At 47.9% G+C, this 26,429-nt stretch overlaps 1 protein-coding gene across 2 annotated transcripts in view; it reads left to right on the forward strand.

The window, feature by feature from the left end:
* The window catches only part of TGFBR1 (transforming growth factor beta receptor 1), a 349,773-nt gene that overhangs the window by 118,624 nt on the left and 204,720 nt on the right, over window positions 1-26,429 (forward strand). The window contains exon 5 of one of the 2 annotated variants that reach the window (XM_075315000.1): window positions 18,551-18,718. The exons of the other annotated variant lie outside the window; for it this stretch is intronic. Coding sequence (XP_075171115.1) covers window positions 18,551-18,718 — 168 coding nt within the window. The remainder of the gene's footprint in view (window positions 1-18,550; window positions 18,719-26,429) is intronic. 2 annotated transcript variants of the gene reach the window in all.

Consider the following 26,429-nt stretch of genomic DNA (forward strand, 5'->3'; position numbering starts at 1 on the left):
TGACACTAGATTTGAAAACATGTTAGCTCCTCCCCCCATAGCATATACCCTAGCTAGGCAGGAAACTAGCTCAGTTTTTTCTAATGTCCGCAGGGAGGCTGACATGTCTGGCCTGAGCCCCAGGCCAGCTTATTTTTATTTATTTTTTTATTTATTTTTTATTTTTTTATTCCTATTTTTGATTATGGGGCAATACCAGGGTGCCTGCCACCCTCGTTCCCCCCTCTTACGGGCAGAGGAAACCTGGCGTGCACAAGCAGTCAGTCTTCCATCGCGCCCAAGTGGTCGGGTCTGCGCACCCCTCCAGGCTCCCTGGAAGCACCTCACACCAAGGTAGCTCCAGAGGGCTAAGCAGAGCCGAGGACCTGCTTCAGCCTTGAGCTGAAGATGCGTCCCTGAGATGCCCGCATCTTCAGCCTTGAGCTGAAGATGCGTCCCTGAGATGCCCGCATCCCCGGACTGACGCGTCTTCAGACGGCGCCAGGAGCAGGTAGGGAGACGACGAGTCATCTGTCCCCTGCATCCAAACCGCCGCCTGAAAAGGCACCGGTGGGGCGCTGCAGGCCGTGATCCCGGGGAGCATCATTAATTTAGCCCCCGGCGTCGGCCTGCATTCTAGCAACGCCCCCTTTCACTGCTCTGGAAGCCACTCCCTCAGTCGCAGCGTCTCCGTTCCGATTGGTCCCAGGGCTGGGACTAAGCGTGACGGCCAATCAGTCTCCGGGGGCCGTCTCTTCCCTCCATACTGCCAGGAACGCTGGACGCCATTTTCCACGTGGGGAGCAGACACTGGTGAGATCGCCTCCTTGGCTCTGCACTTCTGCAGCGCTATATACCGCTCTGCTCAGCTGTATATCACTGTCTCTCTAGCGGCGTGTGCCTGCTGGCTAGCGGTGTATATCAGCTGTTAGCGGTATATACTGACTCTGTCTGCAAGTGTATGCCGACTGTTTGAAAGTATATGCCATTTTGCTATCGGTATATACCGGCTCTGCATCGCATTCACTTTATAATACTGCTAGTGCCTCCTCACACATAGTAACAGTATCCCTTTCACCTATAGGGCTGTGGGACTCGGTTGCTGACATGCGTAACCGCAAGGGTGATAAAGCTTCCCAAACGTCCTCTACGGACCTGTACTATGCTTGTACCACCTGTGGACGCTCTTTTTCTAATGGCCAAAGCTATCCACTATGCCGGGGCTGCGATGCCCCTAATACCGTGTCACAACAGACCCCGTTGCCGGAGCAGGATGCCGTGCAGTCTCTGGATTCTGCTCCGGCCACCAGCCAGGCAGCACCCCCGTCTGATGACGTTATTCCTGCATGGGCTCTTCTAATGTCTAAAAGGTTAGATGACCTTGCTGCTCAGATATCCCAGCCGTCCACAGGCTCCAACAGCCTTCCCCCGGCTCAGCTCCCTCAGAGGAGCCCGCCTGCTTCCTCTGGTCTCTCTTCCCCAGAATGTAAAAAGGCTGTTTCCAAAAGGCGCCATTGCGACCGCTACGCCTCATCCGACTCGGACGATGATCAGTCTGACCCAGGCTCCGTGACTTTCATTAGTCACGATTCCCAAGACTCTGACTCTGATTCAGATGTCCCTTCTGAGTCTAGGCATATAGAAGACACACTAATTTCGGCTGCCAATCACTCTCTTTCGATTTCTGATCAGCCTCCGGACCAGACTTCTCAGTCGGCAATCAAGCAGGCCAAGAAGCCTCCAAAGTACTTTGCCCAGGATCCGGTTTTTCGTCAAATCATGTCTAAACGGTGGGATCACCCTGATAGAAGGTTTAATAAAAAACCCTTCACTTCATTCGCTTATCCCTTTCCCTCTGAAATGGTTAAGACCTGGTCAGTACCCCCCCATTGTGGATCCGCCAGTATCCAGGCTGGTTAAACACACGGTTATGTCTCTATCAGACAACGCGTCTCTCAAGGACTCGTCCGATCGCGCAGTTGATGCTGTGGTCAAATCTATTTTCCAGGCTTCAGGCTCCTCTCTTCGCCCAGTTTGCCTTGACATGGGTCGCGAGAGCTATGGGTGTGTGGAGTAGGAACCTGCGCAAGATGCTTTGCTCTTGTAATATTCCTCCGGAGGCTTTTGAGATCCTTGATTTGTTCTCTCTAGCCTCTAATTATTTTCTTCAAGGCTCCCTAGATGCAGCTAGTTTGTCAGCCCTAACGGCAGCCAATGCTGTTTTTGCCCGCAGAGTCCTGTGGCTAAAGATATGGAATGCGGACAGTGCTTCCAAGAAATCCCTGTCCACACTCCCCTTTCATGGACTTCGTCTGTTTGGAGAATCCCTGGACAAACTCATATCTGAGACGACTGGTAGTAAAAGTACCAGTCTACCACAAAAACGGCCTGTATCCAGGAATTTTAAAAAATCTTCTTGGCGCAGGCAGTCTTTTCGGCCCGCTCCCCAAAAAACATCAGCACAAGGATCGTCCCAACGCTCAGATCAAGGATCCAGTCCCTCAAGGGGCTCTTCAATCTAAACCTAAGGGACCTCGCCCTGTACAGGCTCCCTCAGCATGACGCCAGGTATCCCTCAGATCCGACTCCTGTTGGAGGGCGGCTTCTGCTTTTCTGGGATATCTGGCTAGACCACACTCATGATGCTTGGGTTCGAGAAATCGTCAGCTTAGGTTACAAGATCAATCCATTCCCTGCCGGCCAACAGGTTTCTGCGTTCTCATCTTCCAAAGTCCAAAACGCAAAGCCAGGCCTTATTTCAGGCCTTAGCCTCCTTACAGAAAGCAAACGTTATCATTCCAGTGCCCCTGGAACAGCGCGGCAAAGGTTTCTATTCAAACCTTTTTGTTATTCCCAAAAAAGATGGCTCTGTCCGCCCTATCTTGGACCTCAAAAGGCTGAACAGATCCGTACGGATTCGGACCTTCCGAATGGAATCATTGAGAGCAGTACTAGCCGCCGTGGAACCGGGAGAATTCCTAGCTTCCATAGACATTCAAGATGCATATTTACACATTCCCATATGTGTATCTCATCAACGTTCCTTTGTTTTGCCGTAGGACATCGTCATTTCCAATTCAGGGCCCTCCCCTTTGGACTGGCCACTGCGCCTCGGGTCTTCACAAAGGTCATGGCGGCCGTCATGTCCATTTTGCACCCCAGAGGCATTCTGGTCGTTCCCTATCTGGACGACCTACTTGTCAAGGGGAGCTCTTTTCAAGTTTGCTCAGAAAGCGTGCAGATTTGCCTAGACACGCTGTCAAGGCTAGGGTGGCTTATCAACTTCAACAAGTCATCCCTCATTCCTCATCAGCGCATCACCTTTTTAGGTATGCGGATAGACACTGCTCAGGCCCGGGTTTTTCTTCCAGAAGACAAGAGGTCTTCCCTGATCCGGGCCGCCCAATCCCTCCGCTCCTGCCGTTACACATCCCTTCGGAATGGGATGAGAGTGTTAGGCAAGATGGTGGCGGTCATGGAATCCTTGTCTTTTGCCCAATTCCATCTGTGCCCTCTACAACTGGATCTTTCCTCCTGTGACAAGAATCCAGCTTCTCTAGACCGGTCAGTCCGCCTATCTCGGGCTGCGCTCAACTCCATCGTCTGGTGGACTCAAGCCTCATCCCTATCTCAAGGGAAGTCCTTCCGCCCTGTCCACTGGCAAGTAGTCACGACAGATGCCAGCCTGATAGGCTGGGGGGCGGTGTTTCTCCACCACACTATTCACTGACGCTGGTCTCCTTCCTAGCGCTCTCTTCACATCAACGTTCTAGAGATCAGAGCCATATTTCTGGCCCTTCGGAACTTTCAGCCCTTGCTATTGGGCCTCCCTATTCGGATCCAGTCAGACAATGCCACGGCTGTGGCTTACATCAACCGTCAGGGAGGAACTCGCAGCAGGGCAGCGATGAAAGAAGTATCCAGGATTCTTCTTTGGGCAGAGATGCACATTTCCATTATTTCAGCTGTCCATATTCCGGGGGTGGACAACTGGGCCGCATACTTTCTCAGCAGGCAAGGTCTAGCGGCAGGGGAATGGTCCCTCCACGACGAAGTGTTCCATCGGATCACTCTTCGTTGGGGACTCCCAGATGTGGACCTCATGGTGTCTCGGATGAATGCCAAAATACATCCCTTCATATCCCGGTCGAGAGACCCGCTAGTGCTCGGCTCCGACGCTCTAGTCTTTCCATGGTCGCAGTTTCGCCTGCCCTACATCTTCCCTCCGTTTCCTCTCATTCCTAGAGTAATCAAGAAAATCAAAGCGGAGGGAATCCCGGTGATCGTCGTGGCCCCGGATTGGCCCAGGACAGCCTGGTACCCAGAGCTTCTCCAACCTCTCGACGACACTCCCTGGCATCTCCCCGACCACCCAGATCTTCTGTCGCAAGGTCCAATATTAACCAGAATACAGCACAGCTGCATTTGACGGCGTGGCGCTTGAATTCTTGATTCTAGCCAAGTCAGGTCTTTCTTCTAAGGTAGTTCATACCATGCTTAATGCTCGGAAGCCCTCCTCCGCCAGTATCTATCACAGGATATGGAAGACCTATCTTTCCTGGTGTGACCGTCATAATCTGTCGCCCCTGACCTTTTCAATCCCCAATGTTCTTGCCTTTCTGCAAGACGGTCTGGAGTCGGGTCTAGCTCTCAGTACCCTTAAAGGACAAGTTTCTGCTTTGTCAATATTTTTCCAGAAGCAGCTGGCTTCTCGCCCTCAGGTCCGTACCTTTCTTCAATGGGTAGCGCATTTGGTCCCTCCTTATCGCCACCCTTTAGATCCCTGGGATCTGAATCTGGTTCTTGGAGCTCTTCAGCTTCCTCCTTTCGAACCTCTGAGAGAAATCGATCTTCAACGACTGTCCTGGAAGGTTGCCTTTTTAGTCGCCATTACCTCTATCAGGCGAGTGTCCGACCTGGCGGCCCTTTCCTGTTGCTCACATTACCTGATTTTCCATCATAAGGTGGTCCTTCGGCCTTCCCCTGCCTTTCTCATGAAGGTCGTATCTTCTTTCCACTTAAACGAGAACATTGTGTTGCCGTCATTCTGCCCGGCCCCGGTCCACTCTTTTGAAAAAGCCCTTCACACTCTAGATCTCGTCAGGGCTCTGCGGATCTGCATCTCCAAAACAGCGCCGTTGCGCAAGTCCGATGCCCTCTTCGTACTCTCAGAAGGACACAAAAAGGGCAACCAGGCTTCTAAATCCATGATTTCTCGATGGATCAGGACTGCCATCTGTGAGGCATACAAAGAACGAGGTTCTGTTCCCCCTCAATCTGTGCGGGCCCAATCTACGCGAGCAGTTGTTTCTTCCTGGGCTATCAGCCATCAGGCTTCGGCGGCCCAACTTTGGAAGGCCGCTACCTGGTCCAGTGTGCACACGTTTACAAAATTCTACAGAGTGCATACGCATGCCTCCGCGGATGGTGCTCTTGGAAGACAAGTCCTTCAGGCAGCAGTGGCCCATTAATAAGTGGCCACTGCTCGGTTTTTTGACAGTGTTTTGATGTGTTCACTGCAGTTGTTAGTCAGCTCTTAGTCTGATGTTATACACTGTTAATAGTTCAGTTCCCACCCAGGGACTGCTTTGGGACGTCCCACTGTCTGTATCCCCCAATGAAAAGGCGAGAAAGGAAATGACATTTTTGTGTACTCACCGTAAAATGTCTTCCTTGGAGCCTTTCATTGGGGGACACAGCTCCCACCCACACTCCCACCACCCTTGTGGTTTTGGTTGTCCTTCTCCTACTGCTTTACACCAAACTGAGCTAGTTTCATGCCTAGCTAGGGTATATGCTGTGGGGAGAGGAGCTAACACGTTTTCAAATCTAGTGTCACGCCTCCCCTGGAGACATCATATTACCCACTGTCTGTGTCCCCCAATGAAAGGCTCCAAGGAAGACCTTTTACGGTGAGTACACACAAATGTCATTTTTGTGCTACACAGCACATATAAAACGTACAGCTAAGGGCTGCAGCCAACAGCCATGTACTAATCTTGGCTCTGTATCAAAATAAGAGTGACATTATGCAGTTTTTTTTTTATTTCTTATTTTAATTTTAAAGGGAAGATGCCATTATTCTTTTTTTTTTTTTTTAATCAATAACTGGAAAAACTGTAAAGTGTTAATGTTTTGTTAAAATATAGTATTTGTTTTTAATTGCTCAAAAGATTAAAAAAATAAGTGTGGCATTTTCCACTCTTCAACATTAGGTGGAGCAGCTGCTGAAAACTTAGTGTACGACTAGCACACATTAACTGCAATAAAAGTGGGTGGAATCTGCTCCCATGTGTCTAAAAGAATAAGGGAGGATGAAGTTTAGGATCGCTGCAAAGTGATCCTTAAAGTGGTTATCCGACTTAATTTGCTTTTTTTTATTATTTCCCTATTGGGCTACATTGGGGCAGGTAAGTAGATAGAGACCACTTATCTGCCCTGCTGTCAGCCCCTCTCCCCCGGCTCAGAGCGGTCATGTGACCGCTCCTGCCGCGATTTTGCTGCTTCCGGTCATTTCATGTCAACATGGGCAGGGCCATGTTGACATGCAAATCTGGAAACAGCATATCACCTCCCTGCTGGGCGGCTACAGTGCGAGGAGTCACCGCCCCCTTCCCTGCACCCTCCCACACATTCCCCCGCACCCCGTACTCTTCCCACAACCTCCCCCTGCACTGCTGTGGGACCCGTGACCTGGGGGGAGGGGCCTGGCGGCGGCTGCCGTGGTGTCAGCGCCAGCACCGGGCCCCCTGCTCAGGATCGCACATTCAAATATACCGGCATCACAGATCACCGATGGCGGTATATTTGAAAGCACTGATGAGAAGGAGCGTTGCGCTGCTTCTCATCACTGCACGCTGTCTGAGCTCTCTTCAGCACAGCGGTGACGTCACTACTGTGCTGATATGTCCAGAACACAGACAGCGCGCGAACGTGCAGGAGCGGCGGGGACAGAGAAAAGGTAAGTATGTACTCCCTATGGGGGGGGGGGAGTCGGTGCACAGCCCGATGTGTGTGTGTGTGTGTGTGTGTGTGTGTGTGTGTGTGTGTGTATATGTGTGTGTATGTGGTGCACAGCCCGATGTGTGTGTGTGTATGTGGTGCACAGCCCGATGTGTGTGTGTATGCGGTACACAGCCTGATGTGTGTGTGTGTGTGTGTGTGTGTGTGTGTGTATGCGGTACACAGCCTGATGTGTGTGTGTGTGTATGCGGTACACAGCCTGATGTGTGTGTGTGTGTGTGTGTGTGTGGTGCACAGCCTGGTTGTGTGTGTGTGGTGCACAGCCTGGTTGTGTGTGTGTGGTGCACAGCCTGGTTGTGTGTGTGCGGTGCACAGCCTGATGTGGTGTGGGGTGCAGAGCCCGATGTGGTGTGGGGTGCAGAGCCCGATGTGGTGTGGGGTGCAGAGCCCGATGTGGTGTGGGGTGCAGAGCCTGATGTGGTGTGGGGTGCAGAGCCTGATGTGGGGCTGTTATTTGCAATACTGTAGTGATAACAGGTCAGGTGCTGGGGCAGAATATACTGACAGGGAATGTGTGTGCAGGGGGCGGGCAGAGGGTGGGGCTGGACACTGGGGTGGGGCTGGACACTGGGGTGGGGCTGGACACTGGGGTGGGGCTGGACACTGGGGTGGGGCTGGACACTGGGGTGGGGCTGGACACTGGGGTGGGGCTGGACACTGGGGTGGGGCTGGACACTGGGGTGGGGCTGGACACTGGGGTGGGGCTGGACACTGGGGCCGGGCGGTGCCAGCTGTGACTGGGAGGTTCAGCTCAGGAAGTGGTCAGTTTTCTGGAGCTGAATGTAAACAAGAAGCTGCAGAGAATAAAGGGTGAATTCAAGAGGAACAAAAGTTAGAAAACAAAAAATAACAATGTAGGGGTGTTTAATATGACAATACAGCACAGATTAGCTTAAACTCAAATTTTTGTTATGTCGGATAACTCCTTTAACTGTGGAAAGTGTCACAAAGGACGGCTGGCATAGGGCTTCACTGTATACTGTGCCCCATATTACTGTGACCCCATATTACGGTGCCCCTCCAGTGTCCTCACCCCCCAGGGCTCTCTGTGCCCCTCCAGCGTCATTCCACCCAGGACTCTGTACCCCCTTTGCTGAGCACCGAGCGCTGACAGGAGGAACTGCTGGGAGCGGAGGTCCGAGGCAAGTACTGGCCCCGGCCAGCAGTGATCTGCAGCCGAAGCCTGGTATTGTACTATAGATGGCAGGCTGTGATCACCACTGCCCGCCGCAGCATGTACTCACCTTGGATCTTTGCTCCCGGCAGTTCCTCCTATATGCCGGGTGTCTCTCGGCAGTTCCTTCCGTCAGTGCACAGAGCGGTGACGGGAGGAGCAGCCAGGAGTAGAGGTCTGAGGTGAGTACATGCTGCGGCGAGCGCTGATCACATTCTGCCATCTATTGTACAATACCAGGCTCAGGCTGCAAATCACCACTTACCGACCTGCTCAGGCGGAAAGTGGAGCCCACTGTATACGCTGTGGGCTATACAGAGATGGTGCTGATCTCCTCCCTCTGCTTTGATAAGTCATCCCAGCGGTCGCCTCCAGGTCAGAGTAGACAATGGCCACAGTGCAGGAGATGGCGTCAGATGGCGAATATTATGCACAGGAGGTGCCGTATTTGCTGTGTGTAACTATCGTTACACACTATAAATCCAAGATGGCAGTTACCAGTATTTGAGAAAAAATAAAATTAAATAAAAACTAAATAAACAATTTAATTTTGTATTAAAAATAGGTTCTAGTAATTATTACTAAAAAACTACAATTACGAAACTTTGCTTTTTAAGCATAAAAAGGAAAACAAAAAAAAAACAGCATGTGGTCCCCTCCCAATTTTGATACCCAGCCATGATAAAGCCGACAGCTGGGGGCTAGTTTTCTCAGGCTTGGGAGGCCCATGGTTGTTGGGGATGCCCCCCCTCCCAGCAGCTTAAAAATAGCAGCTTTCAGTCACCCGGCATAATTGTCTCATCCAGTTGATGCGACAATCCCAGCATTTTTTCTAGCAAGCCCAATTTGCTCTGGTGCAGTTGCAATCTGGGTAACATAAGGGGTTAATGACAGCTCAAATCTGCCATTAAGCCTTATATTCGTAATGGGAGGTGTCTGAGAAACCCCCTTATTACTAATACTGTAAGTAAAAAGAAATAAACACACTGAAAAAATGCTTTGTTTGAAACAGAATAGAAAAAAACCCTCGACATAATCCATACGAGGTTTGGCAGCGATCTCGACTCTGCTACATAATGAAGTTACAGCGCACGGGCGCAAAACATGACCGCATGCTGGGGCTTCAGGCAGAGACTAACTGAGCTGCACCTATGAGCTTAGTTTATCTGCAGTCACAGCTGGAGGTATTCCCACGGTACCCCACCTGTGGCCGCAAGTAAACTGACTTCAGGTGACCTCATTGAACTCAGTGACCTCACCTCAGGTGAATGGAGTTCACAGACCCTGCATCTCATGGCAGAAAACTGATGGGTTTTTTTTGTTGCCAAGATATGCATATATAGTGCTGACGTTTATGTACCATATTCCTGCACCAAATCGGCATCTTCTGGGAGAAAAAAAAAAAACGCATCAAAACGTTCAATTTTGATGCAATTTTTTTGCCAGGCAATGCAGATTGGTGCTGAAATTTCTACACCATATTCCTGCACCAAATACCGTATTTTTTGGATTATAAGACACAGGACCATAAGACGCACCCTGGTTTTAGAGGCGGAAAATAAAATTTTAAGCAAAAAATGTGGTCATCACACACTGTTATGGGGCGAGGATCTGCTGCTGACACTGTTATGGGGTAATGTCCCCAAATTCTCCACTAAGGTACCCCATCCTGGTAATGAGCCTTGTATATGATCCTCCTACCTTGTATGTATATATATGTCCCTCATCCTGGTATAGCCCCCATCCTGCTATATACTGTCATCCTGGTATGTGCTCCCATCCTGATATATACCCCCATCCTGGTGTATGGCCGTATCCTACTATATACCCCATCCTGCTCATAAACCCCCATCCTGCTATATACCCCATCCTGGCATATGGCCGCATCATGCTATATACCCCATCCTGGTATATGCCCTTATCCTGCTATATACCTCATCCTGGTATATGCCCCCATCCTGCTATATAACCCATCCTGGTATATGGCCGTATCCTGTGGCACACAAAAAAAAAATACGTTTATACTCCCCTTTCCTCGCTCCACGCAGCATCGCTCCTCATCCCGTCTGTGTCAGCAGCAGCGCCGCTGACGTGTGGAGCCGGCCTCGATCCCTGCAGCTTTGCTCGTCCTCCTGTCTGTGCCAGCAGCGGCTGTGTGTGAACACGTGCGCTCATCAATGAAGTCATCGCTGTGCGCACCGCTAGTCTCCACACACAGCTGCGGCCGGCAGACAGAAGGACGAGCGATGCTGCAGGGGAACGTTGACAGGTGAGTATAATGATTCACTGCTCCCCGCGCTGATGATGATGCGCAGGGGGCAGTGAATACAGCCGCACATGATCACTCCAGGCTGTAGTTGCCAGGTGATCATGCGGGCCGGCTGTTTAGTATGCGCGCATCCCCCACCCATCATCCCGCCCACCTGTCAGCGCCGGCTTCAGCGCTGAGATGATGGGCGGGAGGATGCATGCATATGAAATGAGCGGGCCTACGTGGTCACGGCAGGCGCTGCTACAGCCTGCTCATGCCCCCGATGACCCGTGCCACTGCAGCACCCTCAGTCCCCGCAGCCATGCTTTACATTCAGACTATAAGACTCACCCCCCCACTTTCCCCCAACATTTGGGGGAAAAAAGTGCCTCTTATAGTACGAAATATACGGCATGCATCTCTTTGCAAAAAAAAAAAAAAAATCAAACAGTTTTGACGTTTTCTGCTAGGAAATGCAAATTTGGTGCACATATTTCAGCACCAAATCTGCATCTTATGCCAGAAAACCGCATTGAAGCTGCATCAAAACTGTTTTTGTGCCTTTTTTTTTGCCAAGAGATGCAGATTTGGCACTGAAATTTATACGCTATATTCCTGCACCAAATCTGCATCTCCTGGCAAATAAATTGCATCAAAACGTCATCATTTTTTCTTGCATTTTTTTTTTGCCAGAAGATTTAGATTTCTGCAAAAAGATGCAGGTCTGATTGAACTTGGTTCACCTGAGGTGAGTTCAATGAGTTCACCTGAAGTCAGTTTACCTGCGGTCACAGGTGGGGTACCATGGGAACCTCCAGCTGTGACTGCAGAGATGAGTTGGGGCGAAGCGCCAGGATTGGCGCATCTAATGGATGCGCCACTTCTGGGGGCGGCTGCTGCCTGCTATTTTTCGGCTGGGAAGAGTCCAATAACCATGGCTCTTCCCACCCTGAGAATACCAGACCCCAGCTGTCAGCTTCACCTTGGCTGGTGATCTAATTTGGGGGGACCCCACATTATTTTTTTTTTAATTCTTTATTTATAAATAAAAAAAAAAAGCCTGGGGAGCCCTCCAAATTGATCACCAGCCAAGATGAAGCTGCCAGCTGTGGTTTGCAGGCTACAGCTGTCTGCTTTACCCTGACTGGCTATCAAAAATAGGGGAGATCCCACGCCATTTTTTTCACTGTTGTGTTGTGTTCTTTTTTTTTTTTTTTTTTGGATAAATACTAAGCTAGGCACCCTTTAGTGCCACATGAAAGGTACTAAAGGTGCCAGCTTAGAATATGCAGGCAGGGGTGGGACGTTATATATATTTGACATCCATTCATCCATTGACGCTTTTTAGGCTGTGTGCCCACAATCAGGGTTTGCAGCGTTATGGGCGCTGAGTGTTTTCCCTGCGTCCATAACGCTGCGTTGTGCAGTAGAAGAACAGTGGAAGGATTTTTGGAGATCCCATGCCCACTGTGCTTCTTTTCTCCGCAGCATAAACTGACCGGTGGCGTGGCTTCCCGAGCCTCAGCATGTCAATTTATGCTGCAGAGACGAGAGTGTTCTCTGCAGGTAGCATAGAGCTCCACAGCAGCCTGAACCCAAATCGTGGGCATGGGCAGCTGCAGGAAGGCTGACACTGTGTACTAGACGCCGTGTCGCTGGATCATGGCCACATAGCCTTAGGCCTGTTTCACACATCAGTGATTCTGGTACGTTTGTGCTTTTTTTTTTTAAACATACCAGAATCACTGACATACGCAGACCCATTATAATGAATGGGTCTGCTCACACGTCAGTGATTTTTCACTGCACGTGTCTCCGTGCGGCGTACCCGCGTGTGCGTGATTGCCGCACGGAGACATGTCCATTTTTTTCTGGCATCACTGATGTTCCACGGACCACGCAGTGGTGTAGTCCGTGAAACACGTGCCAGAAAAAAACGTGCTTTTAAAATAAAAATCATTTTAACTCACCCGGCGTCCAGCGATGTCCTCTGCAGCCCGTGCAGCTTGCTGCTTCTGAGCCGGCTCATTATTGTCGCGCATATTCATGATGCGCGACACAGCCGACCCGGAAGCAGCTGCTGCGGGGGTCAGCACCAGCCAGATGCTGCACCGCGGGAGCGTTCAGCACCATGGAGAGCGGGAGCAGGCGCAGGTGAGATGATTACTGAGTGCAATCACGGGCCACGGAGAACGAAGCCCGGATTGCACTTAGACAACCCACGTGTGCCGTGATTCACGGCACACGGAGGGACATGTGCGTGTTTTACACGCCAGTGAAAAATGTCAGTGTTTTTCACTGACGTGTGAAACGGGCCTAAAAGTGAGAATATTGTTGCTACAGCAACATTTTGGGGGAAGTAGCTGTGGATTCAAAATGCGTAATATACTCCTGAATAAAATCCTTGAGGGGTGCAGATTCCAAAATGGGGTCACTTGTGGGGGTTTTCTGACGTATAGGTACCCAAGGGGCCCTGCTAATGTGACATGGTGCGCGAAGTTTATTTCAACTTTTCCAAAATTCAAATGGTGCTCCTTCCATTCCAAGCCCTCCCATTTATCCAAACAGAATGTGGAGAAGGAAATAACATCACAGGTTTTTTTTTCCAAAGGTCTGTGTTACACCAACTTTATTAACACTGACAAGTCTTAAAAAAAGCACCTAAAAAAACGCATGAAAAACGCATGAAAACTGCATGAAAAACGCATGAAAAACGCATGCGTTTTCGATGCGTTTTTCTCAAAAAGCATTGTTTACAATTCTCCCCTCTGCCAGAGGGTGCGTTTTTATCCGCGCTGAAAAAAAAGCAACGTGTGCACATAGCCTTAGATGGTGCAGACTACATGTATATATCTCATTCTTTGTTTTCGGAGGTTTACCTTTGATTTTTTTAGTCTAAATTAATTTATCACCCATGATAACACAATATGTGGATGTGAAGTTGGTTATACACCTGCAATAGTGGTTGGCTCAACACTTCTTCCGGTGTCTATCTTTTTTTTCTCCCTCTTACATATGCAGTTATATTTACTATTCAAGTATATTTTCAATAGAAAGATGGGAGAAATCTGCAGCATATCTCCCGAAGAACAAAAAGGTATGGCATTTTAATTCAAGCTGTTTAATCCTGATGTCCCCTTCATCTTTGCACTTTAGGTTTTTGCCCAATATAGGGTGAAACCTCGGTTTACGAGTAACTTGGTGTGCGAGTATTACGCTTACCCGAGCAAAGCTTGCTGTAAATTTGTAACTCTGTTTATAAGCAATCTTTGCTGTACGAACAAATACTGCACACACTTCCGGTTCCGTACTTTAACCGCGCTCTCACCCGCTCTTGCAGTCCACACAAACACACATGTTATGCTCACTTTACCTTCCGTTTTCTCGACGACCTCCTGGTTCTTGTAGTCCGCCGGAACAGGATGTGTATAGGGTAACCATTGCGACGATGGTGGAACTGCCGCTGTCAGCCTCTTCTTGCTTGTGCGCGTGTGTTTGTGCATGTGTGGAACGGCACAATATGGGAACAGGATGGGATATTGAACAAGTTGGGGAATGAATTGTCTGAGCTTCCATTATTTCCTATGGGAAATTTTGCGTTGCTAGACGAGTAACTTGGTTTACAAGCACCCTCTCAGAACGGATTGTTCTCGTAAACCAAGGTCCCACTGTACATGAGAATCTGCAAATTTGGACCACTTAAATGTAATGTGCATGTGAGGTCTTTAGCCTACAAGGTACGGTGTTTTGCAGTACGTTATCAGTCATGTTCAGTCTACTAGGCAAAGAGTGCATTTACACCGGAGATCAAAATTAGAGAACAATGTATGAGTACTTGTTTTTTTCAGAAACAATATAATCTACATTGATCAACATTTTGAAAGTTTTTTTTTTTTGTTTTTTTTTTTTTTTTGTAGGCACACCATGCCACTAGAACAGTGTTTTTACAAAAGATCCATATTTTATCACCATAAACACTTTATTTTGCCCAAAATGTAATGATCATAATTAGAGAACAGCAATGACTGTAGCACAGAGAAAGATTATAACTAAATTTTCTGCAAATAACAACAATCACCAATCAGTAGAAAGTGTACAGGCCTGAGCTTTGAATGACTTCAGCACATCTGTGGCTACAGGACATCACTAGTCTCTCATACTGCTCTGGTGTGATTTTGGTCCACTCTTCTTCCAGTCTCTTCCACAGTTCTTTGACTGTTGTGGGTTTCTTGGCCATAACTTTCTCACCAAAGATTTTCCAGAGGTTTTCTACTGGGTTTAGATCAGGACTCTGGGCTGGCCATTTCATTGTTTGAATGTTTTCTGTTTCAATTAACTGCTTGCCCCCTGTCACACAGTAAAATGGGAAATTGTCCTGCATGAAAATTGCTGTCTGATTGAATGATGATTGCAAGCAACCACGTGCTGTTGAAGAAGGTTTTGATACACACTTGCATTCACTCTGCCATGTAGCTGTATGAGAGATCAAACGCCTTCTGGAGAAAACATTCCCCAAACAAGGACACTTCCTCCACTACCTTTCACTGACTTCTTAACACACTTTGGGTTCAGGCTTTCCCCAGTTTGTCTACGAACATAATGTTTCTCATCAGACCTAAATAAATTTAAACTTGCTTTTATCTTTAAAATGAACTGTGTACCACTTTTCCTTTGTCACACAACATGCTCCACACCAAAGATCACTAGCCTTTTGATTCTTTCTGCTAGTTAGAGGTTTGGTCACTGCAGAGTGGGCTTTCAGTCCAAATGCTCTTAAATATCATGACCCTGTATGACGAGACAGATTCTTACCCTGTTCAGTGCTGAACTGGCGAGAAATTCCATCTGCAGTTTTGAAATGATTACCCATGGAGATTCTCCGCATTATGCTGTCCTCTTTTGCATTTGTCTTTCAAAGGTGACCAGCCTTCTTGGGGTACTTCAAAGAGTTTGTGATGTTGTAAAGATGCAATATTCTTGAATTCACAGACTAGGAACGACCAACATCTCTTGCTATGGCTGATAGGCTCACCCTTTTGGCTTTCATCTGGATTTCAGTCACTTTGGAAAGGCACATCATTTTTGCGAAGTCAGTGCAAACTGGAAAGTTAGGCCCTGTGCGCACTTAAAGGTTTTTCCCGCGGATTTCCTGCGGTTTTGCTGCATGTTTCGCTGCAGAAAATGTTCATAACATCTCTGCAGTGAATCACCAGCAAAACCTATGGAAAAAAAAATGCTGTGCACACTATGCGGAATTTGACAGCTGCATGTTTTGCTGCGGGATTCCCGCAGCAAAAACAATTGCATGTCACTTCTTTTCCGCATGTCACTGCGGGATTTCACTCCACTGACTGCCATGTAATCGTGAAATCCCGCAGGGAATAACGCAGGCAGCAAATTCTGTGTGGTTCATTGCGTTTTCCTACGTTATTCCCTCCGGTATTTCGCGGTTTACCTGCGGTAATGTACATCGCTGCCTGCGGTTTGCAGGGAAGTGATGTCATTATGCCAGGAAGAGGAAACGGAGCAGAGTAAACACACACACACACATACCACAGACACACACACAGACAACACAGACATATAGAATACACATAGAAAGCAAACGGAAATATAGAAAACAAAACACATGGGCTCCGCCGTATTTTTACCCTTCCAGTTGAGGTAAGCACACAGCGGCGCCCCGGTATAGGTATCAGGCTGGGGAGGGCGATGGGCAGGGTTAATGTCCCCCGCCTCCCTCCCCCCTCCCACAGCCGAGAATATCAGCCGCAGCTGCCCCGGGACTGTCGCATGCATTATGCGACAGTCCCGGAGTGTCCCCGGCTCTTCTTGTTACCGTGATGCGGTGGCAATCAAGGTAATGTAAGGAGTTAATGGTGGCGGATCACCGCCACTAATTCTAGGCTTGATCATGGCAGCGTCTATGAGACAGCTGACATGATCAACCCGTAAGTAAAGTGAAAAAACACACACACCGAGAAATCCTTTATTTTAAATAAAACACAAAAAAGCTCCTGGTTCACCATTTTATTAACCCCCCTGAAACACACAGCTCCGGCGACTGACACACTGCTGAATGCAGCCTCGCAACGAGACAGCAGAGGTAACCACTGGGCATTTCCCACGGCCGGTAATGTGCATACACTGCCGACCGTGAGAAATGCAGCGTGTGCTCACAGGGACTCTATCTATCTATCTATCTATCTATTCTCCTATCTATTCTTCTAACTGTCTATTTCTCTATCTATCTATCTTGCATTAAATGCAATAAAGCACATGTACCAACCCGCATGCGGCAATACCGCGGTAGAACCGCGGCAAACCGCATGCGGTTTTCGGGTGCAGTTTGCCGCGTTTTTTTTTTACCGCGGATGCGGTAATTTTTCAATGCCTGCGGAATTTTCTTGAGAAAATTCCATTTTCCAGTGTGCACAAAGCCTTAGACTGCCAGTTACATAGGGTTTGTCAGATAATTAAGGAAATTAGCACCAAGTGCCAGACTAACACTAATAACTTAAAGGTATCTGACAGTGTTCTCTAATTTTGATCAGTGTTCTTTTTCATTTACTGTATTTTTTGGACTATAAGACGCACCAGACTATAAGACGCACCATGGTTTTAGAGGAGGAAAATAAAACTTTAAGCAAAAAAAATGTGGTCATGACACACTGTTATGGGGCGAGGATCTGCTGCTGACACTTATGGGGGTAATGTCCCCAAATTCTCTACTAAGGTACCCCATCCTGGTAATGATCCTCCTGCCTTGTATACGATCCTGCTATAACCCCCCATCCTGCTCATAGACCCCCATCCTGCTCATATACCCCTATCCTGCTCATATTCCCCCATCCTGCTCATATTCCCCCATCCTGCTCATATTCCCCCATCCTGCTCATATTCCCCCATCCTGCTCATATTCCCCCATCCTGCTCATATTCCCCCATCCTGTTCATATACCCCCATCCTGTTCATATACCCCCCCCCATCCATCCTGCTCATATACTCCCATCCTGCTATATGCCCCCATCGTGCTCATATACCATCCTGGTATATGGCCTGTATTCTATAGCACAGAGAAAAAAAATAAACGTTTATACTCACCTTTTCCTCACTTCCTCCAGCACCGATCATCTTCCTTTCTGCGCCGCTGACCTGTGTGTGTGTAGCCGTTCCCCTGCAGCATCGCGATGTCTTCCTGTCTGTGCCGATCAGCTGATCAGCACAGATCAGCTGACCGGCACAGACAGGAAGACATCGCATGCTGCAGGGGGACGGCTCCACACACTGGGACGGGTGAGTACACTGATTCACTGCACCCCGCGCTGATGATGATGCGCGGGGAGCAGTGAATACAGCCGCACATGATCACTCCAGGCTGTAATTGCCAGGGTGATCATGCGGACCGGCTCTTTACTATGTGCGCGTCCCTGCTCGTCCTCCCGCCCACCTGTCAGCGCCGACTTCTACGCTGAGAAATGGGCGGGAGGATGGGCGTGCATATGTAATGAGCGGGCCCACGTGGTCACAGCAGGCTGCTACAGCCTGCTCGTGCCCCCGATGACCCGCTCCACCGCAGCACCCTCATTCCAGGCCGCAGCCCTATAGTCAGACCATAAGACGCACCCCCAACTTTCCCCCAACATTTGGGCGAAAAAAGTTGCGTCTTATGGTCCGAAAAATACGGTATCTCATTTCCATTTTATGTGCGTTTGAAAAAAAAAATCAAATTTTTGAAATAAGCTTAAAATACTGCAAGCTTACTCCTGTTAGGATATAATCACATAGGACAACACAATGACCTTTACATTTAGAAAATTGTTCTCTAATTTTAATCTCCAGTGTAGATAGTTCAACTGTGCTCTCCAATGCTACAGAGATAAAACTGTACACAGTTAGGACCAGTGGATCACCCTAGCCATTGGTCTGATCTGTCAATGGGTTTGGTGCTCTTTTGCTCAACAACATCAGACAACCACTTTTAAAATTAACTATTGCAATTAAATATTTATAAATAAGTAAAATAGTTACTGAAAAAGATTGATCTTGGGGAACGTATTCAGATGCAAATAATGTTTTAATGTTAAAAGGGACATTTCTTGATTCTGAATTTGCTTTTACAGATAATGGAACGTGGACTCAACTTTGGTTAGTGTCGGATTATCACGAGCATGGCTCACTTTTTGATTACTTAAACCGGTATACAGTAACTGTGGAAGGAATGCTAAAGCTCTCATTGTCTACGGCAAGCGGCTTGGCTCATCTTCACATGGAGATAGTTGGGACACAAGGTATGGCTATATAAGGGATTTTGTAAAAAAAAATGACTAAATAGGAAACAGTTTTTGCATTAAACATGTGAATTACATAATTTTTGTTAAATAATTCACCCCCTCCAACCACACCAGTGACTGAGCCAATTTTGGCCTTTGTCTACGTTCCCACCAGTAGCATAGCTACTAAAATGGAGAAAGGAGGTGAGGGGGGGGGGCAGAGGGTGCAGTCGCCCTGGGCGCCATGCTCAGAGGGGGCCCACCCGGAGGTACAATACTGTGCAAACTATATCAGTAGCACTGCACCTTTTAAATATAGCGACTTGGCCGCATCACGTTGTGTGTAGTCAGGTGATATTACACAGCGCAGCTATTTGCAGAGATTTCCCGTATGTTCCTCCAGGGCCTGCGATGCTCAGTGCTGGCTCTGCCTCCCTCTCGGTGGCGGCTTCACATTCCTCTTCCTCTGCTACTGCTGGTGGTAATATGCAGGAAATTAGCATCTAAGATTGTGTACAGTGAGGGAGGGGAGTTACTGTGATGACAGGTGGGTATGTTATTTACTGTGCAGTGTGGGTGCCTGATAACATGTATGTAATAAGGAGATGTGGGTGTGAATGTGGGGGGGAGGGGAGTTATTAGACTGTGCACTGGTCTGATCTGGGGAAATCCTAATGTATACTGTGTGACTGTGTGGCACAGTATAATTTGTGGTGCTGGTGGGTGTTATACTGTCAGGGAGGGAATTTTTAATTAAAGTTCTTTTAGTACAGTTTTTTAAACTATCAGGGGAAGGGAGGGAACACCCCTCTTTCCACCAAAGCACATGACGCGCTCTCTAGTGCCCCTCTTCAGGCCAATTGTGGAATTGTGCAACAAACCACAGATTTTAAAAGGGGAGAAATCTGCATATACAGTACAGACCAAACGTTTGGACACATCTCATTCAAAGAGTTTTCTTTATTTTCATGACTCTAAAAATTGTAGATTCACATTGAAGGCATCAAAACTATAAGTATTTCATTCCACATGTTTTAATTCAAAGTGTGAAACAACTGAAAATATGTCTTATATTCTAGGTTCTTCTTCAAAGTACCCACCTTTTGCTTTGATTGCCAAGAATGTGCAAAGCAGTATTCTCTTGATGAGCTTCAAGACGTAGTCACTGGAAATGGTTTTCCAACAGTCTTGAAGGAGTTCCCAGAGATGCTTAGCACTTGTTGGCCCTTTTGCCTTCACTCTGCGGTCAAGCTCACCCCAAACCATCTCAATTCGGTTCAGGTCTGATGACTGTGGAGGCCAGGTCAGCTGGCGTAGCACCCCATCACTCTCCTTCTTAGTCAAATAGCCCTTACACAGCCTGGAGGTGTGTTTGGGGTCATTGTCCTGTTGAAAAATAAATGATGGTCCAACTAAATGCAAACCGGATGGAATAGCACGCCGCTGCAAGATGCTGTGGTAGTCAAGCTGGTTCAGTATGCCTTCAATTTTGAATAAATCCCCAACAGTGTCACCAGCAAAGCACTCCCACAGCATCACACCTCCTCCTCCTCCATGCTTCACGGTCGGAACCAGGCATGTAGAGTCCATCCGTTCACCTTTTCTACAAAGACACAGTGGTTGGATCCAAAGATCTCAAATTTGGACTCATCAGACCAAAGCACAGATTTCCACTCGTCTAATGTCCATTCCTTGTGTTCTTTAGCCCAAACAAGTCTCTTCTGCTTCTTGGCTGTCCTTAGTAGAGATGAGCCACCCCCCTGGAGTTCGGGTTCGGTTTGTCGAACGGTGCCCCGTTCGACGAGCCGTTTGACGAACCTCTCGAACCCCATTGAAAACAATGGGAGGCAATCACAAACACATAAAAACACATTATAAATGTACACATACAGTTAATAAACATTGCCATAACACTTACCAGTGCCCGTGATGCGTCCTGCACTCTGTCTCCCGCCGCTTTTCCATCGGTAATCGCTGCGTCCTCCCGGGAACTTGCAGTGATGCAGGACCTATCGTGACGTCAAAATAGCCATGTGACCAGTCACGTATCTATTATCTCATTGGCTACAGACTGGTCACATGGCTTTGACGTCATGTTAGGTCCTGTCACTGCACTCTCCGGTACACGGTGCACGTTTGTGTATCGCCGTGTACCGGCGACATGCTCTGGCACACGGTCGACTCCCCGTTCTGCTTCCCCGTTCCATTATTGACCGGCTGACACAGCCGGTAAATAACGGAGATCACCGTTGCCATAGCAACGCGCCTGTTAGCGGTGACTTCACCGCTAACAGCCGCAGCGGCACCGGGAATCACGTGATCGGAGCACCGTTGCTATGGCAACCCGTCTGTCAGCGGTGACGTTACCGCTAACAGCCAGCAGCACTGATCACTCACGGAGTGTAAAGCCTGCATGGGGAGCAGCGTCTTTCTCCCATGCAGTGCTGCTGATGTAGCAGAGCTGCATGTGTTGAAGGAGAAAGAAGACAGAAGACCATGGATCGTGGAGGGATAAGAGGGAGTAATAAACATGGAGTCTCTAATGTGTCTGTGTATTTATTTCTATTAAAGTATTTTTTCTCTGTGTGGTGTCTTTTTTTTTTTTTAACCCTTTATTGGAGATTCTTAATGGCCGGGTCAAACTTGCCTGACCTTAAGAATCTCTGGCTTAATACTAGCTACTAAAACAAAGCTAGTATTAACTCATTATTACCCAGTAAGCCACCCGGCTTCAGGGCTGCTGGAAGAGTTGGATACAGCGCCAGATGATGGCGATTCTATGAGCGCCATTTTCTGGGGCGGCTGTGGACTACAATTCGCAGCAGAGGGGCCCAGAAATTTCGGGCTAACCTGTGCTGCGGATTCCAATCCCCAGCTGCCTACTTGTACCCGGCTGGACACAAAAATGGGGTGAAGCCCACATTTTGGTTTTTTTTTGTTATTTTTTTTAATCATTTCATGAAATTCATGAAATAATTAAAAAAAGGGCTTTCCTATATTTTTAGTTCCCAGCCGGTTACAAATGGGCAGCTGGGGGTTGGGGGCAGCCATACCTGCCTGCTGTACATGGCTAGCACAAAAAATATGGCGAAGCACGCGTCATTTTTTTTGTAGTTTTTTGGCAAAAAAAATAAAAAATGCTTCCCTGGATTTTCCATTGCCAGTGAAGGTAACACCAAGCAGTGGGGGTTGGCAGCCAGTGGCTGCTTGGATTACCCTTAGCTAGCAATACAAAAAATGCAGCGGGAGCCCATATATATTTTTTTTAATTTTATTTAAATAACTAAAAACAAAAAAGGGCTTCCCTATATTTTGATTGCTGGACATCACAGTGCTGTAAAAATAAATCTTTAAAAAAAAAAAAAAGACGTAGTGCTCCGCGATATTTTTGATTCTCAGCTCAGATAAAGCAGACAGCTACGGGTTGCCACCCCCATCTGCCTGGCGTTACCTTGGCTGGAAATTAAAAAAAAAAAAATAGTTAAAAAAAAAAAAGATGTTGGGTCCCCTTATTTTTGATTGCCAGCTAGGGTAAAGCAGACGGCTGTAGCCTGAAAACCACAGCTGGCAGCTTTACCATGGTTGGGGATCCAATGTGGAGGTCACCCCAGGCTCTTTTTTTATAATTATTTTATAAATATTAATAATTAAAAAAAAAAAGTAGGGTCCCCCCAAATTGGATCACCAGCCAAGGTAAAGCGGACAGCTGTGGTCTTGTATTCTCAGGGTGGGAAGGTCCATAGTTATTGGCCCTTCACAGCCTAAAAATAGCAGGCCGCAGGCGCCCCAAAATGGCGCATCCACTAGATGCGCCAATCCTGGCCTTCCACCCCAGCTCATCCCGTGCCCTGGTGCAGTGGCAAACGGGGTAATAAATGGGGTTGATACTAGCTGTAAGGTCACCTGACATCAAGCCCAGCAGTTTGTGATGTCATGGCGTCTATCACATACCTGACATCACAAACTGTCAGGACTAACAAAACAAATAGACAAAAAAAATGTATTTGACAAAACACTCCCCAAAACATTCCCCCTTTCACCAATTTATTGTAAGGAAAAAAAATAAGGGGGTCCCACGATGACTCTGGACAGTCTAAAATATGGGGGGAGACATTCAGGGAACATATCCCCCATTTTCTAGGAGTGGAGACCCTTCATGTGAGGAGTGTGGGTGCAATGAATCTGCACCCACTCTCCCCGGGTCCACAGAGGCAGAGTCCATGTCGTAAGTGTTGCTACAAAAGCTGCAATGCCCTGCTCATGAAGTAAGGACATGCCTAATCAGGAGAACTATTCTATATTTCCAAATATTGGTATTTGCAGATATTATTGCTATTCCACCTACTATATAATGGGGATAGGATCTTGGAGATGGAATACCCCTTTAAGTCCAGTTATCCAGCGGAATGAATACTAAGCAACAGAGCTCACTATTTAGACATATTTTCTTGTGGCGTATAATGGACTCTCATGTTTGGTAGTCGTTCAGCAGGGCAACTATAAAATCAAATACCTCCATTTGGAAATGTAGTATAGCTCTCCTAATCAACTATGTTCCTTACCTCATGAGCAGGGCATTGCAGTAGCTTACAGATACATGGTTACCACCACTCACTGTGTCTGAACACAGGAAGCTGAGTTGACAGCCGCTCTCTGCATGCGGCAGCGTCTATTGTGAAGGAGGGGGCCGCGGGGGATCAACGCTGCACAGGTACCGTGGGACACCGGGGAACACCTGTGGGATTATAGAGGGTGACCTGGCAGGGCCTGGGGAGGAGTTTTCTGTCGCATGTGTCATGGCACATGCGACAGAAATCAGAGGAGTAGGGTGAATGTGGCCGGTGCGTTGCTGTGTGCGTGGCCATCTTGGATTTCCGGGAGGGGGTAGGGGGGGGGCACTTTGGCGACACCAGGGGATCGGAGGGGACCGAGGAGGAGATTTATCTCCCATATGACATGTTTGTTCATGCCAGATGGGGGAGAAATAATTTTTTACCGGTGCTGTCATTTACTGTAACGTGATCATCGGTATACGGTGTATACCGGTGATCACGTGAGCGGGGACTGGAAAAAATGGCCTGAATCATGATCTCCAGGGTCTCAGCTACCCCTGAAACCCCGGAGATTTTCTGACGCTGGGGGGCGCTATTCACTTATTTCTGTCTGGTGTTTATAAACGGCAGATCAGTATAGGCTTCATTCACACTGCCGATCCGTTTTTGCTGTCCGCAAAAAACGGTCCGTTTTTTTCACGGGCGCATCCGTGTGGCATCAGTTTCCGTTCCGTGTACGGTCTGTATGTCCGTTTGTCATCCGTGTGCCTTCCGCTTTTTTTGCGTACTGCAAAAAAACTGAAGGAGGGAAAATACATAAATTTACCCAGGATCCATAGCTTCAACCTACATGAGGCGGTCAAATGCTCACTCCAGTGCCATTTTATACTGCTTTTCACAGCATAGAGCGCTCTGGTGATTTTCCTGTGCTTGTACACTTCATATCAGTCTCTTCTGTCATTATAATGGCAGAAAGACACATTATTATTATTATTATTATTATTTATTATTATAGCGCCATTTATTCCATGGCGCTTTTTAAGTGAAAGAGGGTATACGTACAACAATCATTAACAGTACAAGACAGACTGGTATAGGAGGAGAGAGGACCCTGCCCGCGAGGGCTCACAGTTTACAGGGAATGGGTGATGGTACAATAGGTGAGGACATAATGTCCCACTCCCCTGCATTTTGTAATTTTGCACTTTTTGGTGCCTTTCATGTGGCACTAAGGGGTGCTTAGCCTTGTATTTACCAAAAAAATAAATACATTTAAAAAAAAAAATGACATGGGGCTCCCCCTATTTTTGATAGCCAGCTTAGGGTAAAGCAGACGGCTGCAGCCTGCAGACCACAGCTGGCAGATTCACCTTGGCTGGTAATCCAAAACTGAGGGCACCCCACGCTGTTATTTTAAATTAAATAAATAATTTAAAAAAAAAAAAATGTGGGGGTCCCCCCAAAATTAAATCACCAGCCAAGGTAAAGCAGACAGCTGGGGTCTGATATTCTTAGACTAGGGAGGTCCATGGTTATTGGACTCTCCCCAGCCTAAAAATAGCAGGCCGCAGCCGCCCCAGAAGTGGCGCATCCATTAGATGCGTCAATCCTGGTGCTTCGCCCCAGCTCATCCCGTTGCCCTGGTGCGGTGGCAAACGGGGTAATATATGGGGTTAATACTAGATGTGTAATGTCACCTGGCATCAAACCCTGGGGTTCGTGAGGTCAGGCATCTATCAGATACCTGACATCACCAACCCAGTCAGTAATAAAAAAAACAAAATAGACGACAAACACATTTTTATTTGAAAAAACACTCCCCAACACATTCCCTCTTTCACCAATTTATTAGAAAGAAAAACAAATCCAGGTCTGCTGTAATCCAAGGGCTTCCCATGACGATCCATACCATAGTCATTGTCCCAGTCAATGAAGAACAGAATGTTTCCCATTGGCTGGTAGAGCAATGCAGTGACCTGAGCTAACATTAATAGGTCAGCCCAGGTCACTGTAGGGCATGACAAGTGCTGCTGTCAGGAGCGAGGTACATTACCTGCGGTGACTATCTCCTGCACTGCTGACAGCAAACCTGTCACTGAGTTCAATGACCGCCGCCTTCACAGCCAAGTATCGCGGGAGCCCGTGATGTCACCGTTAGTCACAGTCTTGGGTAGGCAGATAGAGGAAATGTGAAGCGGCAGCCATAGAGGACAGTGACCGCGCTGACATCGGGAGGGCAGGACTTCATCACTGCAGGTAAGCTGAGCGGGGCCATGTGTGCAGAGTGTGAGGTGGGTGGAGCCAAGCGGGGCCATGTGTACGGAGTGCGAGGTAAGTGGAGCCAAGCAGGGCCATGTGTGCAGAGTGCAAGGTGGGTGGAGCCTAGCGGGGTAATGTGTGCGGAGTGCGAGGTGGGTGGAGCCAAGCGGGCCATGTGTGCAGAGTGCGAGGTAGGTGGAGCCAAGCAGGGCCATGTGTGCGGGCGGCGGAGTGCGAGGTGAGTGGAGCCTAGCGGGGCCATGTGGCGCTGAGGACGTCAGTGCCAGGGATTGCATGGCTGGGGACAGGTGAGTGTGTGTACATGCCGCGTGCAGGAGGGGGGCGGAGCCCAACGGGGAAGTGTCGGCTCTCTGCACACGTAACTAGGGTAAATATCGGGTTACCAAGCAAAGCGCTTTGCTTTGATACCCGATATTTATCTTGGTTACCAGCTTACTGCAGGCTGCCAGCGATGGCTCCCTGCACACTGTAGCTGCACAAAGCCCTGGTTTTGGTGATCGAGACGTTCTCGAATGTAACTCAAACTGTCGAGCTTTTAGCAAAAAGCTCAATTTCGAGTTCGATCTTGAGCACCCCCAAAATCACTCGAACATGAAATTGGCGAACCTCGAACATCGCTCATTTCTAGTCCTTAGCAGTCGTTTCCTAGCAGCTATTTTACCATGAAGGCCTACTGCACAAAGTCTACTCTTAATAGTTATTCTAGAGATGACAAGGTGTCCAAACTTTTGGTCTGATCTGTAGATCATATTAATTATTAATCAAGCCCTTTCTATATAGCGGATTAGTTGTTCAGAATAAACTCCATAAAAACCATTACTTTAAATATGTGTACAAAATACACACTAGGAGTGCTATATTCAAACATATAAATCATTTGTTGAATACAAAAAAGT

This window comes from Anomaloglossus baeobatrachus, chromosome 6, assembly GCF_048569485.1.
Source record: "Anomaloglossus baeobatrachus isolate aAnoBae1 chromosome 6, aAnoBae1.hap1, whole genome shotgun sequence".
NCBI classification, from domain to species: Eukaryota; Metazoa; Chordata; class Amphibia; order Anura; family Aromobatidae; genus Anomaloglossus; species Anomaloglossus baeobatrachus.